Source organism: Falco peregrinus, chromosome 3, assembly GCF_023634155.1.
Source record: "Falco peregrinus isolate bFalPer1 chromosome 3, bFalPer1.pri, whole genome shotgun sequence".
Taxonomy (NCBI): domain Eukaryota; kingdom Metazoa; phylum Chordata; class Aves; order Falconiformes; family Falconidae; genus Falco; species Falco peregrinus.
The window spans coordinates 55,725,182-55,742,782 of record NC_073723.1 but is presented as its reverse complement, the minus strand read 5'-3'; the positions used below and the strand labels follow the sequence as shown (position 1 = coordinate 55,742,782).

Below are 17,601 nucleotides of genomic sequence, written 5' to 3'. Positions count from 1 at the left end.
AGAATTTGAGTTTCAACTATTGCTCACAGGACTGTGTTGAAGGGTTTTGAAGCTTCTTTCCTTCCCCTAGTTCTAGAAGAGGTTTTAGCAAACATGGGGTTGCTAGAATAGTTTACATAAAGAAAAAGACATGTGGCATGAAAAAGTTGAGAACTTCTTGTATATTTATGTTTCCAGATACCCTAAGATCAAGTATTGAAATATTAGCAGAGCCTAAGTAGAAGCTGCAAGGGGAAATCGTTGACCTGGCACTGGCAGACAGGCAAGTTCTGCACGCATATGGCATAGCGATGGTAAGGGAGTCCCAGTATGAAATGTATGCAAGCCTTTGTAAGACTGATTACAGTAGGTAAGTTAATGTATGTTACGGTGAGATTTATAACTTCCTTTCTGTCCTCTACAGGCCAATGCAATTGGTGGCAATGCTAAAACTGAAAAGCATTATGCAAAAGAAGCTACAGGAGTTCAAAAGGCCACCATCAAATTAGCAATCAGCTTTGCTAAGAAGTAATCCAATACAAAGCAAGCGATAAATGCTTCAAGAAAAGCTTGGGCTTCTTTCCTTCATGAAAATGCAAAATGCTTGGTAAATATACTTGTTTTAGTTATTTCATTGTATGTGACACTGAAATCTGGTGGCAAAAACATTGAACTTCCTATAAGAAGGAGAAAACAGCCACCACAGGTTTGTGTTAATGACTTTATAGGAAACAATTCTATAACTGGTATACAAAATCTTGCAAAAATTATTCCAGGTGACACCTGTGCATTCAACTTGATGTATGAAGTGTCCCCTAACATCTGGTGGTACAGTGTTAGGTGACTTTTGTAGTGTCTCTGTAGATTGATAGTGCTGGGAGCTATAGTGATTGCTGCTCATTTATAATAGTGTAGACGCTGTTGGGAACATTTCATGCGGGAAGCAGTGTAGGAAGGTGTATGGCAACATGCTACTTGTGTGGGTTGTATAAGAAGTTATCATTGTCTTTGAAAATGATGAAAATAATAGCAATGTTTTATCCTGTAGTGATTCTTATCACAGTAATTCTGACATGCTGTGGTCCCTTTGTAGCTTAATAGCTTCTATTTTTATCACTAATGGAAAATACAGGCTTTAGAGTATATACAAAAACTTGCATCAGAAATGTTATTAAAACACAGTATTTTAGTTTTTGGAACAGTTACTTTAATACTTATTATGCACTACAAAGTATTGCCAGCAGTTTGAGGGAGGTGATCCTTCCTCTCTATTCAGCATGTCTGAGGCCACACCTGGAATGTCATGTCCAGTTTGGGCTGCCCAGTACAGGGGAGATGTGGACATACTGGAAAGAGTCCAGCAAAGGGCCACAAAGATGATGAAGGAACTGGAGCATCTCATCTACGAGGAAAGTCTGAGAGAGCTGGGACTGTTCAGCCTGGAGAAGAGAAAGCTCAGGGGGATCTTATAGATGTATTTAAATACACGAGGGGGTGCAAAAAGGATGGAGCCAGGCTCTTGTCAGGCGTGCCCAGTGGCAGGACCTGAGGTAAACGGGCACAAACTGAAATACAGGAGGTTCTCTCTGAAAATCAGGAAGAAAAAAACACAACCCTTTTTTACTGTAAGGATGACTGAGCACTGGCACAGGTTGCCCAGAGAGGTTGTGGAGTCTCCTTCTTTAGAGATATTCATAAGCCACCTGGACATGGTCCTTCACAACTGGTTCTAGGTGGCCCTGCTTGAGCAGGAAGGGGTTTGACCAGAGGACCTCCAGACATCCCTTGAACCTCTGTTGCGGTTTAACCCCAGCCAGCAACTAAGCACCGCTCAGCTGCTCACTCCCCCTCTCCCCTGGTGGGATGGGGAGGGGAACTGGGAAAAGCAGAAAACTCGTGGGTTGAGATAAGAAAAAATTAATAATTGAAATACATTTAAATATAATAATAATAACAACAATTGTAATGAAAATGGAGAGGGAGGAAGGAATGAAATCCAAAAGGAAAAAAAACCCCGAGTGATGCTCACCACCCATTGCCCACCACGATGCCCAGCCAGTCCCCCAGCAGCGATCGGCAGGCCCCAGCCAACCCTCCCCAGTTTATAGTCTGAGCATGGCATCCTATGGTATGGGATATCCCTTTGGCCAGTTGCGGTCAGCTGTCCCGGCTGCGTCCCCTCCCCATTTCTTGTGCCCCTCCAGCCCTCTCGCTGGCAGGGCCTGAGAAAATGAAAAGTCCTTGACTTGGTATAAACATCACCCAGCAAAAACTAAAAACATCAGCGTGTTATCAGCATTGTTCTCATACTAAATCCAAAATTAACTCTACGCCAGCCAAAACCAGGACACATTCTGTGGTGGTGGAAAAAACAGACATCTTCAAAACTCTGTTCATTTTTCCAGCTCATCATGTTTTGTGGGGGCTTTTTTGGTGGTGGTTTTTGCTTTTTTCTTTTCTCTTCAGTAACTCTCAGATGTCAATGGAGAGAAGGGGCAGACTCCTATTTACCTGGCCTAACTACAGGTACCTAGTTTTTCCTATTGACTGTCTCTAGGCCTTCAGCTTGAATAACAAATTTTAACGGTGAGTATGTGCTTTAAAATTCAGCGAGCATTTCATCTCTCCCAATACAGTAGTACAGTAAGTGACTGACTTGGATGTTTAGAAAAACAGCACAGAGAAAACGGGTGAGAGAACAATATGTAAACACATTTTCCAGAAGTTAAGCAATTAATTTGCTTTGCATTAATGCTTTTGACATTAATTAGACTAATTTTTTAGTTTTAACGTTTGATCAGAGTCTAAAATACTCCTCTGCTCCCTCAAATATAAGAACAAGGCGAGGAGGGAAGAGGAAGAAAAATAATCTTGATCTTTTTATTATTTGCCAAAAGAAGTAAAAAGATAAATCCAGGTATTCTTTGCAGTCACTCTTTATTTTTGATCGACCGAGTAAACTAGCTGGTTTGAAAGATCTATGGAACTAAAGGAAGGAAGCAAGATTGCAGTTCCAGGTTCAGAAATCATGTATTTACATGCTTTTATGCTTTGTGTGTCTTAAGGGTGAATCAAACTATGAATTCCCAGTGGAAAGCCAGCAGTTCAGCTGAAAACCATGCACCTGCTTAATCTAAGATGATGTACGGCACAGAGAGGTGGAAATTGAATGCACCACTCCAGCAATAGTTTACTACAAGGTAATATTTACGAGGTTAAAGGAAAGAAGGGGGATTCATGATTTGCCCTGATGAAACTGATTTGCTATGTCCTTTTTTTCAGTCAGTAGTGGTTTTTTGGGGTTTGGTTTGGGTTTTTTCCCCAGAGAAAAAAATAACCCTGCTGTAGGCTTATTTTCCCAACAAAGTTGGGTTACTCACCAGAGTGGTAACTCTTGAATGTTCTGTTTTAATAAATAAATAAAAAATTCTAATAGCTGGCATAACTACCTATGTGTTTATAAAATGCCAATAAACACAATTAAATATAGTACATATTTTTAAATATTGGGAAGTACCTAGTGGAGTATAGTTCTGACTGACATCTGAGCTTGTTTAATACTAGGGCACAGCATGAAAGAACAGAAAGACATCCCATATGCTACAACAGGATTCCAGCCTCAGTTTAAGGAGGTAGGTGAACACCAACACCAGTTTTAATTTGTTTGCAGTTGGATGTCAGTTTTTATTGGTGTAAGTTTGTGTTACAGCTTTTGCTCAGCCTTGCCATAGCTGGTGTCAAGCGGTGGGAGGGGATGCAGCCCCATTTAGCCCCTCCGGTAGCTCCACTGTTAGTTGCTGGCGGTCTTTTAATTCACCATCATCTGATTTATAAGTCTGATTCTACCTCCTTGTATCGCTTTGAAATGCTTTACAAATATTTAGCAGCACAGTTGTTGCCATGGAATGTAACTAAATAGATCAGAGCATCATAATTGTAAATCAGTTATGCTAATCATTTTGTCTTGCTCAGATTTTTAGTGCAAAAGATATTGCAATGTAAATTGCAGAAATAGAGAAGGGAAGAAGAATCTGAAAAGAGAAGAATACCTAAGTCACAGAACAATTTTGATAGCTGTTATAATGTTTTTTGCAGTTCTAAAAGGCAGTAATTGTCTATGGTGCCCAGAGCTGCTGAATGAATTTGTTTCTTTCTAAGTCCAGTTCTATAGTTTTCCTGAAACTTGATGGAGCTACAGCTGTGCTAAACCCAACATGCTTGCACTGAGCAAAGAGGCATATGTTCACTTAGTTTTTTCTTGCACATGTGTTTGCCACAAAAAGTTCATAACGTTTTTCAGAAGCTGATGATTGTCCACATTAGCATTGGTACAAGATATGCAAAATCTGTTAGAATGCCCCTCCCCCCCTTTTTTTTTCCCTTTTCTCTGTGACTTTTTGCAGATGGGATAATTACTGCTCCGTGGTATTACAAGTCCAGTAAAGTTCTGATTTGTATTCTGTTTCATTTATTAAGTGTTGCAACACTGTACATTATTAATGAAAAATAGATTAGCAATGTCACTTTCCATAACGCTGTATTATTATCAGCCACTGCAGCTTCAGCAATAAAACTGCTTTCTTTTAGTGAATTTTACCAGATAGCAAGTGGTATCCAGTATGACTTCTTAATACAGTGATGTAATTCTTAAAAAGTTGTCTTAGGTATTTTTTTTTTCTCTGTGTTTCATTAAGAATATATTTATGCCCAGTGGCCTAGCCTTTACTAATGCAAACCTTTTTTGCAGAGGCATTGTAACTGTACCTATTTCCCATCACTGTGTATTTTCCCCTACTGATTTCTATTGCTTGTGCCCGTTCCTCTGTGCTTTTTCCCTCTGTTCACTTAGTTTTCTGATCTTTCTTCCTCACTTAAAGCCCATCTTGTGAGGTGCATGTGCTTCTGTGACCTTCCCACCTCATCAGATCGCTTCTGTGGCTTCATGACGTGGCTTTGGGTTCCCCAAACCAGCGGGAACTGCAGGTGCACAGCCAGGCCGCTTCTGTGGCTTCATGACGTGGCTTTGGGTTCCCCAAACCAGCGGGAACTGCAGGTGCACAGCCAGGCAGGCTTTCCTCTGCTGGGATTTGGCATGCCCTGCTGTGTGGCTCAGCTCCCTGTTCACTTGACACCCCTGTTGTTAGAAGCTCAGTGTAGTCAGCCAAGCTTTTTAGCTTAGAAGAATATAGAAGTATGTGCCTATTTCTTTAGTTGTACCTTCCTGTTCTATTTTTAAATGTTTTATAAGGTTTCAAAGCTGCAAAGTATTGTACCTCATGGAACAAAAAGTTTGACTTATTTATGTAAGTGTAATGTTTGGTTTGGCATTTGTGACCGTAATGTCCAAAAGAAAGAGGCACCTCCACAAAAGATCATCAGTCAAGACAGAAAAAACAGGGCTGACTGTAGTGCTGACCATAAATTTAAAAAAAATAATTAAAAAAATTACTCAAATTGCAGATTTAACGTAGGGATGTGGTTACAGAGAATATTAAAGAGCCAGTTGTGATTTCACTTGGTTATTTTCATTAGTAAATAAATTCACATTTGCAACTGTATTCCCATTACTTCATCTTTTTGGTTATGTCTTCTATTCCTGCATTTCCAACTAACTAATTCTTCCTTTTTTTTTTTAAGTGAATATTTCTATTCCCTGATTTTTACTTCTTTTATCCACAGTATCTCATTTCTTTCAGCATCTTTTCCCGAAGAGCTAGTGTTCTTTGTTACGATTGAACTTGTTTCATGGTAAACTTAAAATTAACTTAAAATTAACTGTTTAACTAATGAGATTAAATCTGCACACATATTTCTTCCCTTCATGTTCCCATTACATGCTTAAGTTAATTCCATAGCGCTGCCAAGTCCGTCGTTTAAGAAAAGCTTAAGGCAAATATTACAAGTTTCTCATTCCAGCTAATTTGCTGGTTGTATTTAATTGATGATCTATCAATCGGAGAGAAAATAAAACTTTTGTAAAAAGGATCACTGACAGATTAAAAGCCCTGAAGCATATTACATAGATTTTACAGGGTTGTAGGAAACTAAAACCGAAGTGTTCGATGTGAAACTGACTTAAGATCTAAGGACTATAAAGGTCTGTCTGTGGAAGAGTTAAGTCTTGCTGTCTGGACATAAATTTTGGAGGGCAGGTAGTTGGTTTGTATTTTAAATATGCTATTTGAAAGCCTCAAGAAAGCTTAGAACAGCAGAGACTGATTCAGTTGTGCACTGTGTAAGTCTCAGCTGTTGGAAAGGGGTTATGCAGACCAGACTACGGGCAGTATATAACCTCACAGCTCCTGGGAAGGAAATCTGAACTGTTGCTTGCAGTAATGCTTTCCTATGCCCGGAAGGTAAAAAAGATACTTCTACGTGAATGTTGGATGAGTCCATTTGTGGGTTATTTGAAGTAGTAAAGCAAGTCAATTTGCCAAGGCTGGAGACATTCATGGAATGAACAGCTAGATCTTCAGCTGACTTTGAAAAGCAGTTATCATGTTTATCATTATCTCCTGGACAAGGTCTTGGTGGGGGGAAAAAAGTTGTAGACAAGAATAATGACTGGGTTCAGAGTTTTTCAATGCATGGATTTGATTTTTTAAATTTTTTTGTTAGTGGTAGCAGTCACCCAAGAAAATAAAGATTTGAGGAAAAAACCCAAACAAACAACCAAAACCAAACAAAATTCCATGTTGTAACTTTCCCTACCTGTGCTGTAACTTGTTAAGTTAGGAAAACAGCTTTAAAATTCAAGATTCTGTGTTCCTTGTTATTCTGACTGACTTTTTGCATTTCTCTTAACTTGGGTAACGAAGATTGCATACTGGTAATATTCAGTCCTCTGTAACACCTTTTTCCCATGTGGAAAAAGGACTCTTCCCGTGCAGTTTCGTAGAAAGATGGGTGCATCTACTTTAGAAAGGACACTTACGGCACTTTAGATTATGTATTCATTTTGGTTGTGATTTTTTTAATATTTTAAGATATGCATATTTCTCAATCTTCTGGGTTTTATTCAGTTGTTTTGGTTTTTCCCCTTTTTTCTTATCATTGTGCTATACCTCTTCCTGTGTTGCCTTTCATATTGCTTCCTTTGCTCCTTTTGCAGCCTCAGTATGTTTTTTCTCTTACTATGCTGTTTTCTGCTTCCTCTTTTCATGCTTTACTATGCCTTGCAGCTTTAGTGCATACACTTCTGTCATCTTCAGCTGTTTCTTTTTGCCTCTTCCAGATACGCTTTCACTCCTGAGCATTTACATGGGGGTCTCAGAAATTCCTTCAGAAGATTAATGGCCTCGACAAAGAAAAACTTGGCCTTAAGTAATAAAGCAACTGTGTTATTCCTGAAGTCCCAGAACAGTGGATACTGTGCCTTCCCTTGCATCCTCCTCCTTCTGCCATCAGCAACTTGTTTTTTTGCTGGGACTGAAGTTTCCTTGTCTCCTGGTCTCTGAGCATCCTTTGGCATGTGGGAGGTAACTCTGGTTGTTACACACACACAGACAGAGCAACACAGCTTCATATGCATAAGAAGTGATGTAAATTGCTCAGAGTTGGCAGAGCTCTAAAGGGTACAGAGACTGCCTCCCTCCTATGTTATTCCATCGCCTCATCATCTTCCTAGCCTGCTCTTACACTTGGAAACGTAAACCATTGCTGCTGCTGCTGCTGCCTCTTTGGGGCTTTGTTCTGGAATGGTAGGCACGGTGAGAGCACCTGCAATGAGGTAGAAGGGATGCTGTGTGAGAGAACAAATACTGTCTGGATCCTAAATGGGGGTGGGGGTAGGGTGTGGTGGTGTGCTCTTGAATATGGGCTTCTGTGGCACTGTGTTTCTTACCTGGTATGCTGCAAATGCGGGTGTGATAGCTGCGCTTTCTGCAACCTGTTAAAGTTATCAGCGTAACGACAGTGGTGAAAGCATGGTAAAACAAACTTGATGTGCATGTAAAAGATTAAGGCACTTATCCAGGTAGCCCGTGCAACTTATCTTCATGCCTGTTGTCACCTGTACCAGCGGAGTCTGGGAGGGTACAGTTGTCTACGTTGTGACCACACTGGAAAGTAAGCTGTAGCCACATGCTTTCAGTTCCCATCTCAAGCGATTTCTGTTCTGTAGCTGTTTTGGTTGCTGCTGACAGCATTTTAAAGCAGTAACACTGAAATTAAGTAAGGTTGTGACTGGAAATGGTCAAGAGAAGGAGCGCTTCCTTTCCTCCCAGTCTGACAAACCTGTAAGCAGCAGTGCATGGGAACTCTCTATCAGGATACGGGAAAAAGAGTTGTATAATTCTTTGCATTCTGTTCACATTTTACATGATTTTTGAGCGTAGCCTCAAGTATTAGAATTTCTTGTCTACATTTCTACCTGAAAAACATAGTTGGAAAGGTGTTTACAAGAGTAATTAAACTGGAAACTGTTCTGCTGGATCTTGTGCTTTTTGTAATGCTGCAATGAACTGTACACCAGGCCTTGGCTTTTGTAATCACTTCTGCTGTGCTCAACTTGGGCAGGTGAGCAATGCCCCTTAAATTTTGTGGGTGAAGAGAAGCATGTGTGCAAGCATGCTTCAAAACCTACGGAAACTTAGTCCAAACTTAGCCGCAACACACAAACCGCTCAAAACAGCATTACTGAAGGTCACGCTGACATCCCTGTCAGATGAGCAAAAAGCTTTCAGTTACAGGCTGCGTGCAGTGTAGCCTTCAGAAACAGTTTGCAGAGTGTAACGATTGTGCTTGCTTTACAGGGGAGCGAGTTGCAACGTCCCTCCTCAGCCTTTCTTCACATCAAGCCCTGGGCGTGAAGGTCAAATGGTACAGATTTGTCCCCTTCATCCTTACAGGTATGGCTTTTGCGGTTTCGGCCGGTCAGCAAGCTCAGCTCCGGGCCCGAGCTGACCGTGATAGGGGGAAGCCTTTTCCCCGCTGGAGCTCCTTCTGCTGTTAACAGAAGCCCCAGGGCCACCCGCAGGCCTGGCGAGGCGTGGGGCCGGAGGCTGCCCGGGCGGGGAGGCGTTCAGCGCCGCTCCCCTCCCTGCTCCGCCAGCACCGGCGCTGCCCGCGGCGGCTGGGGCGGGCGCTGGGTCCCGCAGCGAAGCAGGAGCGGCGTCGCCTCCCCAGCGAGTCCCGGCGGGGCCGCCCAGCGCCGCCGTGGGGAGAGACCCCTGCCCGTGGGCACGTCCCGCTCCTCCCTAGCGCGGCCCGCCGAACCCCAGCAGCCGCCGGGGTCCTCACAGCGCCGGCGACTTTCCCCTCCGCGCCGGCCCCGCCGGGTGGCGGGTGGGGGTCCCCGGCCTCAGCGCCTGCGCCGCTCCGCGTGGCTCTATAAACACGCCGCCCGCGGCCGGCCGGGCCGGGCGCCGCCGCAGTAGGGCGCGCCGGCGGTGCGGTCCCGCCCTCGGCCCTCCCGCCCTCGGCCCTCCCTCCCGCCGGCGGCAGGGGAGGCCGGGCCGCCCAGGCCCACGTGCGCGGCGCCCGGGAGCCGGCAGAGCGGGGCCACCATGTGTTGCCGTGAGCGAGCCGGCGGCCGGGGCAGCGCCTGAGCGCCTCCCGCCCGCGATGCTGCGGGGCGACGCGGGGCTCTACGCGACGCGGCCTCCCCCCGTCCCCTCGCCGCCTCCTCCTCCATGAGCACCTCGGCGGCGGCCCCCGTCAGGCTGATGCCCAGCGGGCACCCGGAGCAGGCGGCCGCCGCGCCGCCCGCGAAGCTCCTCTGCGCCGCCGCGGGCCCGGCGCCCGGCCGGGACAGCCCCGCCGCCAAGGTGCCGGGCGGCCCGGCGCCCTCCGCCGCCCCGCAGCCGCCGCGCCTGGCGGCCGCCCCCGCGGGGACCGTGGTGGTGCGGGTGGCCGCCCCCGGGGGCCCGCGGCTGGTGGCACCCAAGGGGCCGCCCGCGGCTACTCTCCAGCTGCCGGCCAACTTCCAGCTGCCCCCAGGTGAGTGAGTAGGCGGCCGCCCTGGCTGCGCGCTGCGTCCCGCGTCGCGCTCGGCCGTGCCCGGGAGCGGGTCGGGAGGACGGGGCGGCAGCGGGGTGCCCCGGGAGCCCGTCGCCCTGCCTTGCCGCTGGGGACGGGCCGTGGCGGGGGCAGCGGCGGTGGGGCGCGCCGCGGGCGGTGCCGAAAGTTGGGGGCGAGAGGCTTTTCTGCCCCGAGCTTCTGGGAATCGGGGTGTCTGCCTGGCTTGCGGGGCGCAGGGCGTGCGAACGGGTGAAGCCGGTTAGCAGGGGGGATGCTTACAGCGTATCTGGAGGATGGATCTGGAAGTCTCTGGATTAAAGGAACTTCTTACTTTGCTGGATAGCGCGAGGAGTAAGGGGGCTAGCCAAACCCGCCGGGTGGCCTTGTGACTTGGAAAAAGACCGACTGGGGCTTTCGTGGAACTTGCATGAAGGAGTAACGCGGGGGAGCGGGAACGGGGGTTACGGCAGCTCCCGCTTCCAGCGCGCGTCCCCCTGCGGGCGGGCTGCCCCGGGGGAGCTGCTTGCACCGTTGCCACCAGGCCGATGGTACTGAAACAAAATACTGTCCCGCTTAAGAAGCGTAACGTTGCAATTTCATTACGTGTTGCGCTATGAAACGTGGGGTTTTTACGATAAACCGTATGTGGTACCACACTTGTGGATGTACTTCCTATAGCAGCAAAGAAAACATTAGCGTAGGAATTCTGTAGTGCTGATAAAGATAGCTTAATACTTTGGATAGTAGCAGAGGGCTAGCCAGGGCTCCAACCTGCTCTTTCCTACAAGAGGAGGAAGGTGCTGTTGGTTCTAAACTTCCCCCTCGTCCCTGTCGGGTTGTAGTTAAATGCTTTTTTTTTAAAGTGATTTTGATTCCAGTAGCATTAGTCTCACTGTATTGAGACCCCAAGATATGTAATCATTTTATTGCTATTGTTGCTATAGTTATTTCCTGCCAGGACAGTTTCTTTGTTGGAGCTTCTGTTACAATTACTTTCAGGTAGGATGTTGCCTAAAAGGATGACTGGATTTACATTAATTCCTGTGCTGCTGGTGCAAGTTTGCATTTTTATTTTTTTTTTCATTTTTTCTTTCTTGCCAACTTCCCTCAGAAATGAACCACCATGGAAATATACATTTTGGTGTAGTTGACCCCCCCAGATCTTCAGGTTTTCTATCTAACGTTTTGGCTTTCTGGAATATACAGGCATTCAGTTAAACATCTTTCTGTGAAGGTAAATGCTCATGCAAGTTGTCTGTAGTTTGGGAATTTCAATTTAGAAAAAGTTTTGTTTTTTCTAGTAGCTTGTGTTTGATTACATCGAGATACGCTGCTGAATGTCATCTGAGTTGTTTCGTGGCAGTAGGCAGCTGTAGCAAAAGTAGTGTTACCCTTTGGTTGCATCAGTTTGTTTTCCTTGCTCCTGGGACAAGAAACAAAGCAAGCAGACTTCGTGTTGGAGGTTCAGAGGTGCTGGTACTGTGCGTCATTGTAAACTGAAAGTAACTGTATAAAGTTTAATGCTCCACAAGGAGCATGTAAGTTGTCAGATTTCAAATGGATTGATGTTTCAGGGGAAGTTGTCTAATCATCCTAAGGATGACTTTAAAAAGCATTCTGTCTTGAGTAAGTGTTAGCATTCTACCTCAGTCTTCTACATGGTTTCAGTTTTTAATAAACAATAAATGATTCAGAAATTTAAATGCAAGATGGATAACATGAAAGCTACAAGTGTTGGTGTCCATAAAAAAAAAAAAAAAAGGTGGAATAAACCACCAAATTCTTAGGCTTGAAAAGTTTGTATTTCAAATACATTGCAAAATATAGCCATACAGGATATAGTACAAAAGGGAGAATGCACTTGGCTTTAAGATCATGGCATTCAACCTGTGGCACCTGCTAAGAAAAATGCATACAGAGAGCATCCTCCCCCTGAGTTTGAAAGGGAGATGTTTGAACTGACTTGTTCTGAGGAGGGACAGCACTGCCCTTATGGGTCATCCTGAAGTACTGGTGAACTGCCTTGTGGCCTGGAGCAGTCATTGCTCCTGTGCATCTACAGGGCTGCAGTCTTGGGGAGGAAGGGCACTAGGGAGCCGCATTTGCCCCAGTGGCTTGGAGGGCAGTGGAGGTTCAGGGAAGTTATGGGTTTAGGCCATTCTTTCGCTTCCATCTCTACCTCCACCCCTCCTTGCCTGGAAAAAATCCAGGAGGAGGGAAAGACAGATGACCAGGTACGGCTCCTCACCTGTCTGAGCCAGGATTGTCCCATCTGCCAAGTGCCGTTTTACCTGGTTACCCAGGAAAGATCACCGAGCTTCTCAAGCTCTCCAGGTGTTGCAGAACACAGACTTGCTCATGAGTAACTGAGTTTTCATTCACCTTCCTGCGTTTTCCTCTACAAAGTGCCTGTTTTCAATGGAGTAGCCAGCTGTTAGACCAGTGCTGGTACAAAAGGCCTTCCTCCTTCACCCTCAGGGTGTCTCCTGTATGAGCAGTCAGGAGGTGCAAGTCCACCCCTGGCTTACAGCTGGCTGCCACTGAGGCGTTTAGCATGCAGTAGGACTCCAGCTGGGGACTGTGTCCTTTGTACACCTTCAGCTGGCAGATTCTGCCTCAAGGTTTGGTTGTGGCATTTTGACCTTACATACCATCAACGATTAGACTGAATGGTTCGGCTATGTCTTCCTAAATGGAGGGAATTTGTGGATGGACCCCTTTGGTGGATCATACAATTGCCTCTTTGTTGACCAGAACATGTTGGCAGCATTTCAAAAGGCTGTACATGCAGCAGTCTGTGGGACTGGCAGAGAGCGGACCAGCGTGGTGCCCCATTCCTGAGCTCTGCTGGGCACGTGATCTGTGCTGATGCTCACAAAACTGCAAACATCTCGTGTCATGGACCATCAGCTTAACAAGAAATTGTGTCCTTGGTTAACTTGAACTTCATGGTGGCGGGAGGGAATGGCTCTGCTGTGCTACTTACTAACAGGAGGAAATAGTTAAAGGCTTGGGAAGGGGAAGGAGTGACAAGGTTTCCGAGTGTATATAGCTCACCTTAACGTCCTTGGGCCCTGCACCGTTGAGAAATGGAGGGTAGAAAAAACCATAAAACTAACAGAAGAATGTTGTTCCTTGGTTTCCTTTCTTCTTTATTTTTCTTGAACTTAGTGTTTTGTCACTTCTTTGACTGTTCTTGTGGCTTTCATTCTATCCCTGGCCCTGGAATGCTCATTACAGGCAGGTGTTGAAAGGATAACTAGGCAATATATCTGCTCCTCTTGTGGAGGGAAGAAAAAAATACAGAGCTTGAGTGGATGCTAGGGATCCTCTGTTGTTACCTTAGGATCTGCTTACAGCAGGAAGCTCTTCAAAAAGCTCACCTGATGCCACTGCAGCTGGTTACAGGGCTGTGACAGCAGCTGCCAGTGTTCTTCAGTGTAGCATCAGCTGCCTCTGGTGTGTGTATTTCTGTTTTATGCTTTCCATTATTGCTAATGCCAATGGGCCTGAACAAGTATGGTGTCAGCAAAGGGAAGTTGCCCTGAGTCTGCCTTAATTTGCACTAGTAAGCTGGTGCAAGGCATAGCTGCCATATAAAGTTTTTCCTTTGCACGTGACTTATAGGGGAATGGCAGCAGATACAGGTTCCTGGTTTGTTTGCAGCTCAGTTGTCTTGGTTTGGATGTTTTGGCTTGTCCCTGGCAGGTTTTCCACTGCCTACAGCTTATCTAAGCTGATGGCGGGTAACTGTTAAGAAAGCACAACTACTGTTCATGGCAGGTGGCCAGGGCTGGGTGGCAAGAGGCAGACAGTTGGCATGCGGACACCTGTGGGTGGGAGGGAGGGAGGGAGGGAGAGAGCAGATGTGGGTATCCCAAAACTGTGGTGGGATGGTACAGAGTCTGATCTCGTTAGGTTTCTCTTAACTGGATATAGAAGCTAAGGTAACCTGAAGAGGTAAGGGCTGGTAAACATGTTGATGCTGCTGCCTTTGGCTTTTGGCGTTGCCCTGATACCTCTCAAGTACAGTACTCTGGATCTATCTTTTCATGTTCTAGTTATGTCTTGGTTGTAAAACTGCATGAGGGATTCAATATCTTTGTATTTGCATCTGGTCCTTCACTCTGGAATGGGAGGAAGCACTGATTTTAAAATACTACTTAGTTTATATTATGTTTGGGTAGGAGGAAGCGATCTATACATTTCTTGTTTCAACAGGACAAAAGACCCCTACAAACTCCTTTAAGTCTGTAATTTCTGGATGTTGATAATCTCATGAAGTCTGAGCATAATACTTGTGCTGTAGAATGACCAGTAGGAGCTAAATAATCTATGGTTGCAGCCTTTTAGATCCCAATAGTGTCTGCTGTTTAGCAGGTTTATCGGGATGGATTCTTTGCAAACTTCTCTCTTCCCATTAGGTGACACCAGTCAAGTTTTTTTTTCTGAGGAGGGGTCAGCAAAGCTTTGGCAGGCTTGAGGCACTAAGTCAAACTTAAAAAAAAAAAAAAAAAAAAAAAAAAGTGAGTAAATGTCTTTTGCTGTAACCAGTAGAAATTTTGGCTTCTCTGTAGGACTTGATTTTGCTTTCCAGACTGAATGTGCCTACCAAAACAATTCCTTCGTATCGTTAAATGCACAGCCCTGTGGGAATTAAGATTTAAAACTTGGCAGAAGATACAAAGCTAACTTCTAGATTTATGGTTTTCACAAAAAAAACCCTGACGCATTCTGGATGCTGAAGCGTTGAAATATGATGCTCAGTAAAATTAATGTTAAATGGTGTTCAGACTTTACAATCAATTGGAGTGTATTGCAAAGAATTACAGCTACATATTGGTGAATAGTAAAGGTTTTTTAATCCTTAAAAGAGAGTGAGAATGTGAGCCTGACTTCTGTTGCTTTTGCAGTATTTAAAGGACCCTTCAGCTTGTAGCAGTAAAAATAGCATCATCCACACACAAATGACAGCTGGGAGAAACACTAATTATATTTCAGTATTCTTTTCCCAAAGATGCTGATTAAATAGGTAAGCTCATGGGTTGTTATTTTGAGTAGTTTGCAATAGCAGAGTTTTTTGTTTTTTTTTTTTTTTTTTTTTTTTTAAAACTTGTCTTAAAGAACCAAGTATTTGCCATGTGGTAGAAATCTGCTTAGTGGGTAGGATTGTATGTTCAAGTTGTATATGCGTGTCTTGCTGCAAGTTGCAAAGCTTTTGGTAACTATCAAAGCTGAATAATTAGTAGTGCACTAACCACTTAGATAAAAACCCAAAGGCAAATACTTTTTTTGGAATTCTTTTTGCATGAAGCTACTTCTCTGAAAATGACGGTGCTTTCAAAAGAAAAATATGTGTAACTTGCAAAGTGGAAAAGATCACAATAGATGTTACTAAGTGGCTTCCTATTCCAGCTATCAGGATTAAGGTCAGTTCTGCCATCTGGGTCACCTTTAGAGCACAGACCACTACTGAATCTTTTCCAGCAGTGTCTTGAGGAAATGATCTCTGATCACAACTGAAACAGGGTAAAAATGGCAGCACATGGAAGATCCTTGTTACTAATGAGCAAATTTAGGGTCTGTTAAGGGTGGAGAACTCATGAAGCTCAGTGATCTTACTGGGGTGATCTAGTGAACTAAGAAGAGTCAGATGTTACGATGGCGCTTGGTTTTCGTAGCTTATATTTGCAGACCCCTTCTGATGCACACTTCCAATTTGGTGGAGGCAAAAGAGATGGCTTTGGGTTAATACTGGCTGCTTCTAGGAGCTGACTGGCAAATCAGACGGTCCCTGTATGGATGTCCAAGCTAGATTAACAGCTGTGTGAAACGACATGCCCTGGTTGGCACAACACCTGAAGACTTTGACTTGCAGCTTTCCCTGTGGCAATTGCCATCTAGTTCAAGTGAAGCCCTCGAAGCCGGGTCCAGCTGACTGCTTGGTGGTGTATTACTAGGCAGTCTGCTTGGGACAGCTGATGGTGTGTGTTGAAGGGGGGTAACTGTATTCAGAACACGTTTATGTATGGTTGCATACTAGCCACTTGACAAATACCGCACAGTTTTGGTGACAGTTTCCACAGTATCCATGTAGACAGAAGTTAATGCTTCCATGAAAGTTTTGCTGTCTTCTACAAGAATTTTTGTTTGTTCCATCCCACTTAGAGCAAGGTAGTATTCAGTCTTAAAATTCAGTGTTAAGCCCTTGTTTGCCCTTCTGAAATAATTAAAAATCCATCCAATAGAGGGGTAAATATGTACTTTTAGAGGAAATTAAGTGGAATTTAACCTTCTTCTGGTCCCCATGTGAACACCAAGGAAATAAGTGTCGCATTTCAAAAAAGTGCAGGGTATTGGTATACTTTCTGTTCCTTACAAAGCTGTGCGCTGAATATACATGGCTGCAATGTGCCAAGCATCTAACTTGCTATGTAAAGAATTTTGACTCCAGTGGATACCAGGAGTACACAGCAAACTAGAAGAGGATGTGGTGTATAGGTTCAGTACCTTTTTTAGTGCAGTAGGAATTGTCTTGAAAGTAAGGAAGTGTCACTTTAGCTCCTTTGAGGCACTATTTCACTATCATCAGTCAAGTCCTCTGCAAATACTTGAGGCTCCTTCATGAGGTAACTTGGGTCCCAGAGAACTCTTAAGTCAGATGATCTTATCTGTAGACAGTCCTGGAACTGTCTGATTACTTGGATAGGAAAGCAACCAAGCCTCAATAGCAAAATTGCAAACTACAAAGATGAGATGGGGAAGTGCTGATGGGACATGATCCCGGTTGCTGAAAGACATGGCCCAAGGACAAGATCTAGATAGTAGATGTTCTCACGATATCAGATAAGACTTTGCCTTGTGGTATGCAGTGCTGGCTGTGAATCCTGTATGCCTGCCCACAATAAACCCAAAAACTCTGGAGATTCAAGTGTAATAAATACACTCTGAGTTCAAATAGAAACAGTAGTGCCATCTTGGATCTGTGCCCAGAAAATGTCTATGACCTGTCAGTTATTTATAGCCCCTCCAAGAATCAATGCAACGTCCAGATTTTCTGTAGATGGTTGGTATGGACATCTGTTGTTGGCTATAAATAAAAGGTATACTACCTCGCAACTGGGACAGTTATGTTTTTGCGCAAGAATTCTACTATAACTCTAAAATTGTGTGGATATAAATGTATTCTCAAGTGATGCTCAGCTGTGTGTGCAGTCGAGGACAACTCTTAGCTCTGAAACATAGGCCTGTATTCTGTGAAAAGACATCAGCGCTGTGGTGGCCCAACTGCTAGTCTGTTAGAGAGATCTGTTTGGGCACCAAGATGCATTGATGAGCAGCTAGCCTCTAACAGCTTGCCTAAACACTTACTAATTAAGCAGTGTGTGAAACTTGGCTTCAGATTTTTACATTTTTAGCACTTTGTGTCTAGTTGGAAGGGAGGGAGAGGGATGTTGCTTATACTCTTCAGAAAGATGCGTGGTGCCCATTATTCCAGGCTGTTTGAAACAAAAGGTTTTCAGACTCTGCTCCATCCTGCCTAGAAGAGATACCATCGTCCTGTGGTTGAAAAGGCTGTGCCTGTACTTGGCATCTCGGGAGCTGGTGCCCACTGTTAGCACAGAACCTAGCTAGAGAAAGTTTGGAATTACTGGAGGCAGC

General features: G+C 44.6%; 1 protein-coding gene across 2 annotated transcripts in view; it reads left to right on the top strand.

The window, feature by feature from the left end:
• Positions 1-9,428: 9,428 nt before the first annotated feature.
• TAF4B (TATA-box binding protein associated factor 4b) overlaps positions 9,429-17,601 on the top strand; it is a 74,854-nt gene continuing 66,681 nt past the window's right edge. For both annotated transcript variants that reach the window (XM_055799431.1, XM_055799430.1), the window contains exon 1: positions 9,429-9,918. In XM_055799431.1, coding sequence (XP_055655406.1) covers positions 9,612-9,918 — 307 coding nt within the window. In that variant the 5' untranslated portion in view covers positions 9,429-9,611. The remainder of the gene's footprint in view (positions 9,919-17,601) is intronic.